We start from the raw sequence: 8,436 nt of genomic DNA, 5'->3' as shown, positions 1-8,436 counted from the left end.
AGTGGTGGTGCAGAGGTAGCGCATTTTCCCATCAATGTTTTATGTAACCATTTTTTTTTTTGTTGAAAGCCTTTTTTTGTTGGAGCCTCTATCAGGTCTTCTTCCAGGGTTGCTCTGTAATCAGCTCCATCTCTCTCACCTATCTCAGATTTATCAAACTGCTCTGCTCATGTGGAAGCATGATGGCACCGCAACCATGTTTCTCTCAGGGAATGGTGTGTTAACCATTGCTAACTGTTAACTGATTCCTCCACCAGAGCTGTGGATCCCTGCAGCTCAACCAGAGTCTTTGGCTGCTTCTCTAATAAATGCTCTACTTGTCTGTTCGTTGAGTTTAGACTCATTTCTTTACTGGTCTTAGATACTGGATATCGATGCATTACTTTACAAAGTAAAGTGTTATTTTTTTTTTTACTTTTCTGAATATATTTTTCATAGAACATTTAGTTACTTTTAAAGGTGGCCAAGGGGGTCAACAAAAAAGAAACAACATTTAGTTGAACTAGACTGGAAGCTAGTTAGACCTTTCAGACAGTCAGAGCCTCTGCATCAGACGGCTATGCCACTCTAACTACCTGTAGAGACTGATAAATAACAAGGCAGTAGAAAGCAGAGAAGTTTGCAGCAGAGCAGGGTGCAGTCAGAGCAATATTCTACAGATATGACATACCTTAAAATGACTAATTTGATGAATAATGTGACTGTGGATTGAGTTAAACATTTTGCTGCAACAACCAAAAATAAAATCAAATATTTTAAGGTGTCTCCATAATAAACTATTAACCTCTGATTTAGAGTCTTTTTCTAAAAGGTCTTACTGGCTTCTGTTTCAGTTCAACTTCTGCTGTGACTTCTGGGTTTGGTTGACCCTTCTGGGGCACCATACACTTTAGCAGAAAGATAGAAGTAGAGAGATACCTATTTTCCTTTATTTCTGTCCAAATTTCCTTTTAGCCTAAAGTAAACTTAATTGAAACATAAAGGCATCTAAAACCTGCTCTGTCAAACACAGTAAGGATTCAATATTTATCATTCAATAATATTTTGGAGCCACTTCAGCAAGAAAAACTGAGACACATTACAAATAAATGCAAATCAGTGGATTTTGATGTCAGTTGTCGTTGTGACAGTAATATTCCTCGTTACTAACAGGAAGGTCAGGCTTTCAGTTCGACAAAGATGCTGGAAAATGGTTCAAACAAGAGAAAATATTTTACCCATCAAAAGAAAATCTAAAACCTTTTTGTAAGAGAGGCTCACAATGTGTTATTTCTAACTACTGATAGAAATAATCTGTCACTCAGACAAGCTGAGTTTAGCAATGTTTCCAGCTGTGAAGGAAAAGGAGTGATCAGTTTCCTCACCTGCTTCAGATGGAGCCCTCCTTATTGACTGAAAACTCAACCGATGGCTGAAGCTGGAGCTCCAGGTGCTTCAGACAGGAGAGTTTATCCTCTATCTGTCCTGAGGCAAAGGTGTGCTGCAGAGAGTGTGGAAGGTGGAGCTGAACACCGACTGAGACTGCTTTGGATGAATGGAAATGCATGAGAATGGGGATGGAAACACCCACTAGCAGATAGAAACCACAGAACAAGAAATGCTGCGTTTTACCTTCACCAATGATGAGCTGCAGGGTAGAAGCACCAGCTAGCAGGAGGCAGGACAGTCACAGCTGTCATCTTGTCTATAATCTACATGCAAATATCACGTCTAAAAACGTTTTATCTCTCAGCAACTGTTTGATTTCTATAGTTCACATTTTTTTTATTTATTTCCTTGTTATGAGGTTATTTCATAAAGAACAAAATAACTGAAACATCAGCTCAGCTACAGTGAAAGTAGTCTGACATCACAGTCAGACCCTGGGAGGTGTTCATCCAGAACCTGTGTAGCACCTTCTCATTGTCTTCATTCCTCCTATAGAAACTAGAAACGGAAAAAGTTGCTTTCGAGCCGTGAAACGAGGCTTTTCCTGTCAGCAGAGCTGAAATCCCACCAAAGCCATGCAGTCAGCAGGTTAAACAGCAACCTGGAAATACTTGTGTATTGAATGTTTGTCCAAGAATCCTGACAGTTTTGTTGCGACACTTGAAGCAGCAAAGCCAGAGAGCCAACGGAAAAATCCAGAACAAGAGCAGCTCAGAAGTGAGAAAGAGAGAGCTGTTTGCCTGTTGTTCTGAGCCAGGCTTTGTCTGGATTCAATCAGGGGGCATTAAAGGTGCTAAATGGAAGGTCTCCATAACCACAATCTAAAGCCTCCTGCAGGATCTTCATACATGCTTTCTGCTGAACACTTTACCTGTGTGTGAACCTGGACACTTTCTTTTTTTGGAGGGGGGGATTTATGGCACTAGTGGCTAATTTAATTGGACAGTAGGCTGACAGGAAAGGGGGTAGGAGAGAGGGGGAGAGACATGCAGCAAAGGACCACAGGCCGGATTCGAACCCAATCTCTCTCTCTTCCCCTTAGTTCTTCTCCTGTCTTTCTTTCTTGCCTCCCTTTTCTTCTCCATTGTATATGATTTTGCTTCCTAAATAATTTTCAATAAAGTTTAATCTAAAGGTATTAAGAAGAACCTTATGACATCAGTCATAATTGTCTGCTTGTGAAAGCAAAGCTGTTGGGCTATCAGCTAACCTATCATCTGGTAAATCTATTCGCAGAGCTATACTAAAGCATTCCAGAAAAAAAGCCTTAAAAAAAGATTCGCCAACTGTGAACACCAAAAACATTTCCATTCATTCTGCACCATCAGCATAGCTTAGATTTCACCAGACATGCCAAAGGCCATTCGTAATTATTTAGAGTTGTGGCCCATTTTAGCCCCATGTATACTTGAAGGGAGCCTCCTTCAAGTCTGCATAATGTTGTAGGCATAGTTTTCATATTTCAATACTGTGATCTGAAAGTAGGGCAACATTTTACTGTAGTCCTTCTACTGGTTTGAGGATAGGCTTGCAGTGCTCAATAACACATTTCCATTTAGGTCTGAAAGAAGCTCAGCCATGCTCAAACTCAATGGGTGATGTGTCTAAACCTGGTTTCACACATACTACCTGTGTCTGCTCCTTCATCCCCTGAACAAAGTTGCAGCAGTCCTAACTCCCTCTTGATGTGGCTATGATTGGTCTTATGTTGGGCTGGGGCCCCTGAAACTTAGACTTAGACTCAACTTTATTGATCCCTTGGTATTACTCCTTCAGGGAAATTCTGGTCCCAGTAGCTTATATAGAGTACAAAGAGTTTAAAGCAAGATGCCATTCAAGATAAAATACAACAGACAATTTAAAAAGAGTACAAAAAAGCAGAAAAAAAAAGAAAGAAGTTGTAATGTTCTGGAATATATCTGTTCAGTAGAGAGCTAATGAAATACTACATAGTAGGTGACTTGTGTTATTGCTCTTGCACTGCAGAAATGTACCGACCATATAAATACGTAAGTGAATATTATAAAGACTAAACAGTAGTGGATTTAGATTATTGCTTTTGTACTGCAAAAATGTACTAACCTTATAAAATGGTCAGTACATCTCTGCAGTACAAGTGCAACGTTTAGGCGGGGGGTGGGTTTAAAGCTAAACTCTGGTTGGGTGTTGTCGGGGCATAGTGCCCTCAGGTGAATTAATGCCTCTTTTGTATACACTCTTTGTATATAAAATGATTATAAAGTCTGTCTACGTTTATTTCCTGGACCATTTTTCCTGCTCTTTATTTTCTCCCTCCCTTTCTCTCTCTGTTTCTCTCTTCCTGTAATTCTTATGCCCTCTGACTTTCTCAGCTTTCTTTCCATCTCTATGTCCAGAAATATACACACCCACATAGTATTTCTGTAAAAAACAAAATAAACCATTATTGCGTTTGTCATAATTGAAATGTAAATTAAATAGGCGCTGCCCTCTTTTGTTGAAGTGTGAAACTGCAACCCATTTCTGAAATGTAGCACATAAAATAAACTTTTGATCTCCCTCCTGTTTAGCAACTTTTGCAAAAATCAAAATGTTCTTGTTCCACTGGCCACATTTCTTTTTATCTTTTTTTATTATCAATTCAACAATACTTATTTTAATAACAAATGTCTTATCTAGATTTTGATGCATGCTGCAAGCTCATTTTTATGTATCTAATTATCTTATTTAAATGTGTAAAAATGCTCTACTTTCATTAGCAGATCTTCTTATTTAACAACTCAAATGAAGGTAAATATACTTATTTAGAGAAATTTCTACTAATTTTTAAACTGTTTTTGCAGTGTGAGACATTCACCACCAAAGGAAGAGCTCCATGGAACATCCTGAGGACCCCCATAGATTAGCAATATAAAATCTCTGTTCCCCCACACTGCTTCCACTTTTCCCATTGATAACCTAAAGCAATGCAGCTGTTTAGTCTTGGCAACAGCTGAGAAATGCAAAAACGTTGTTAACCATTGGGTACTCCTCATTGTTCTCAGAACAGAGGTAAACTGGGCTACCAGGTCTGGCAGTGGGAGGGGAATTCTCTACACTAAAGCAGTCTGGGTTTCCTGAACATTTAATTTCTTATGTGTTTAAAAACACCAGCAAAAACAGCAGGCGCTAACAAGCAACCAGGTGCTAATACACATGCTGGTGGGACCAAATGCTTACATGTTTTGAGGTTTCCTTCCAAAGTAATTTTAATACAAGACACTTTGTTAACCTTTGCTTGGCTGCAGCTTTGGTTAAATATGATTATCTGGGTTGCGGAAGGTTTATAAATTATTTCTTTATAGAATATATTTACATATATTTTCAGCTGCATCATGTATGTTTTTAATTATTTTTCATATTTTATAGCATTTTTCATATTTCCAGCTATATTTCCAGTCTATATTTTTATTACCTTTGTGAAATCCAGGTAATATTTAATTGTTCTTTTCATTGTAGATCGAACAAATGCATTTATCTATATGTATGACATCCATCCTGTAACAACTTCTACATTAAAATAAGATTAATAAATCTCTTCATTTTATTTAGTTTTACTTTTGATTATCAAATGAATTATATGTTGGCTTCTTCTAATGTTATCCAGTTGGTCAGTCAGTGGGTCGATAGCACACAGCAAATAAAGCATGAAGTTAATTGTACCCCTCTGAAGTTTAAATGCTTGTATATCTGTTTAAAGTCTGTCATTCTTGGTTTAGAACTTTAGCTTAAGTAGATCCAGACCGTTTTTGGTAGTTTACTCTCGTATTTTACACACCATTTTTAAAGATAAATAGCTTAGAACAACTTTACTGCATCTTTGGTGTTTTAACCATCATTAGTTGATCAGATTGGTTGCTGAACACGTTCAGTATACTTCCTTTTATCCATTCATCAGTCCGTCGAGGGCCATCATTCATTATCCCTGCATTTAGACCAGAAAAAAGGGGAGTGATGGTTCCATAGAGCTGGGAATCCTGAGTTTAAGCCCCATTCCCACAGACTCTGGGTCCCTGAGCAAGACCCTTAACCCCACACTGCTCCCCGAGCGCCGCACAATAGCAGCCCACTGCTCCCTAAGGGAATGGGTAAATGCAGAGGTAAATTACTCCAGTGTGAGATCAATAAAGTTCAATTACGGTATTATTATTTGAATTTGACATCCTTGTTCATAGTTCAGCTTAGATGTAAAAATAAAAATCAAACGCATTAAAAGCCAATCAGATAAACTGAGAAGTTGACAAATTGAAACAGACTATTTTAGTGTAACTTGTTAGTTTTTGTATATATTTTTATATGTATATATATACCCATACATATATATTATATGGTGATTGGAATTCATCATTTAAATTATTCAATAAAACAATATGTAAGATAAATGTAATATAAAAAAGCCTTTACAACACATAAAAAGTTACAGATTAACCAAGTACTGTCAAGTCCTGACAATGTTATTACTATAATTTTCTTGACTGTCTATGCCAGTTCAGCCCTTAATGTCCTAAGTAGCCGTTGCACTAAAATTGATCGAATAATATTTGATTTTATTTGGGAAAAAAAGCCTATTCTAATTAAGAAAAATGTTATGATCAATAGACGGTTTTAATGTTTTTTTGTATTTTAAACATAAGCCTTTTTATTCCATTGCAAAATTGTCTCACCAAAGCAAGAGAAAACACACTGATATTTTTTGCAGTGTAATCTATAACTGTGAAAGTCAAATTGATGTTCGCCCATCAAAGAATTCAAAACAGAATTTGGGGATTTAATAAACCTTGTTACCACCTGGATCGTGTTACAATTCCTAATAAAACCGAACATTTATATCAAAAAGAGAAAAACTTCACACACCACAGACCCGGAATAATTTCTTCAAACCAAGGTCAAGCTGAACTTTATTTTCATCCACAACTCTGAAGTTAAAAAAATAAATAGATGATTTACAGTCAGTGAATTGTTATACAAACAGTTATCAAAATTATAGCTCGGCCAGGATGAAGAATTAGACGCGTGCATAAATCACCTTTTCCATTGAAAGTGTAAATGTTCTGAATCTGCAAATAACAAAAACTGTTTTTCTTCCAGCTCGACGGGGGTTGATAGAAAAAAAAAAAAAAAACATTTGAGAACAGACAGCAGGACAGGTTGGAAACTCTCCTCTCTGACCCGTTTTGATCAAACGTGTTCAGTGGCCTTCTTCCAGTTCCAGTCCATGCTTCTCAATGTAACGTCTGGAGAAAAGAAACAACAGGTTATCCAAATTCATTCCAGGTTATGGAAATAGATCCCCACCTCCTTTGGGACTCACTCTGGGTACATAAATGTGAACTTTTCACATTTTCACAACAAGTTAGTTTAGCTGCAGAAATGAACAACTTGGAAAATATGCCAAAGGATTTCATCTCAGCTTTTTAAAGGAGCACATGGAAATATTTGACCTTCATCAACCTGTACAGCTCAGAAGTAGTAATACCAATTAATAAAAACACTTTCAATTGATTTCTCAAACAATTATAAAAAGTTCCCATAGTAGAAACTGCATTCATGTAAAAATTAGTAAGTTGGTAGGTTAGTAGCATGAGTAGGTTTAGCATTAAAAATTGATCAGAACCGGTTCTAATCTTTTAAATCCTGGAATTCGCTCAAGTTTTTTACTTTCGATTCCTGGTGTCGATGCCCATTCCACCAAACGTAAATAGAAGCTGCCTGATATCAGCAAAGAAGAATTGGCAGCAGTGTTTGTGAAGACATCCGTTTCTGCTGCAGCATTTCAAAGTGTGGCTTTCGCTTAATTAAGGAAACGACCAGCCGGCTACCTGAGACACTGGAGATGGGATTATACAATGTAAAGGATGGAGCACGGCTGACACGATGAAACACCACCTGACTCGTCTTTGACCCGCTGCACCGGTGTTGTGCTAAGGTTGGCTCCCCTCACAGCGTACCTTCTGCAGGGAGAACGAAGCCTTTTATATTCTCTTTCTTTACGTCTTAACACATACCCGCCTTGTTTCCAACGCCTTCTGAATAGAATATAAAGAGCTGCCGAATAATTTTAACAACTTCATCCGTTGTTTATTTTAGTTCAATTGGAATCTGTTTCACGTGATAAAATGAACTGAATGATGGAGAATGTGATCTGATTGTTCCTTTGTTTAAAAAAGTAAAAAGTCACTGAGAATGAGAATCTGTTAGGATGACCTCCTGCTGCGCTGCTTTTTTCAGGAGCTCCACCTAGAACCGCATCGCAGTCAGAATCAGGTAAATAAAATAGTAAAACTGTCTTATACAATATAGGTGACTAAAGCATCAGACACTGGATATATGTAAATGTGTTTCAGTGAGGTTTTTAAACAATAAAGCTCTATTTGAAAATATAATTCTGCAAAAAGAAAATTCATAAGATTATATTAAGAGTTCAAAGGTTTTATATCTACAGACTGGTTGAAATATACAGTCTGTGATCATTAATAGTAAGGTTAGATGTTAAAAAATAAATTTCATTCAGAAAATGAGACTCTTTCATTCAGACAGAACTCTGGTTAAACAGCTAATTTATAATGTAGAAGCTTTTATGATTCTTTTTTTTTTTTAATGAATCAGAATCGAGAGGAACCGGAATCAAAACAAGGAATCGGAATCTGACCTTTCAAATTAAAATGATGCCCAACCCTACCAAGGATGTGTGTATATGTCTGCGTCTAGATACAAAATTTAGACCCTGTGTGGATTAAACGAAAATTAGCAGTTAAACAGATCTTTATTTTCACTGCCTTAAAGTCGTAGGGAAACGGCTTTTCCAACCGTTTCATTTCCGAATTCTCCCGAGTGGTGCACGACTTTACACGAGTGAATAAAGTGAATGCGATTGGTCATTTATCAAGGGGGCAGGATTGATGTGGTGGAAGGTTGGGAAGCAAATTTGATTGTGGCCGGTTTGTCTGAAGCATCTTGCTAACCAGTTAGCAACTTAGTCCTAGTAAGTTC

The 8,436-nt window shown here is 37.3% G+C and overlaps 2 protein-coding genes across 2 annotated transcripts in view; both read right to left on the bottom strand.

Annotated features, from left to right (window-relative positions):
• The window catches only part of LOC107090158 (N-acetyllactosaminide beta-1,3-N-acetylglucosaminyltransferase 2-like), a 3,500-nt gene extending 1,991 nt beyond the window's left edge, over positions 1 to 1,509 (bottom strand). Inside the window, exon 1 of the mRNA XM_015383386.1 lies at positions 1,365 to 1,509. The gene's annotated coding sequence lies outside the window, so the exon portion shown is untranslated. The remainder of the gene's footprint in view (positions 1 to 1,364) is intronic.
• Positions 1,510 to 6,150: 4,641 nt separating this feature from the next.
• The window catches only part of aup1 (ancient ubiquitous protein 1), a 19,667-nt gene continuing 17,381 nt past the window's right edge, over positions 6,151 to 8,436 (bottom strand). Inside the window, exon 12 of the mRNA XM_015383370.1 lies at positions 6,151 to 6,680. Coding sequence (XP_015238856.1) covers positions 6,635 to 6,680 — 46 coding nt within the window. The 3' untranslated portion in view covers positions 6,151 to 6,634. The remainder of the gene's footprint in view (positions 6,681 to 8,436) is intronic.

This window comes from Cyprinodon variegatus, unplaced genomic scaffold, assembly GCF_000732505.1.
Source record: "Cyprinodon variegatus isolate N-32 unplaced genomic scaffold, C_variegatus-1.0 Scaffold283, whole genome shotgun sequence".
NCBI lineage: Eukaryota > Metazoa > Chordata > Actinopteri > Cyprinodontiformes > Cyprinodontidae > Cyprinodon > Cyprinodon variegatus.
The sequence above is the reverse complement of the archived record's forward strand: the minus strand, read 5'-3'. Positions and strand labels throughout refer to the sequence as shown.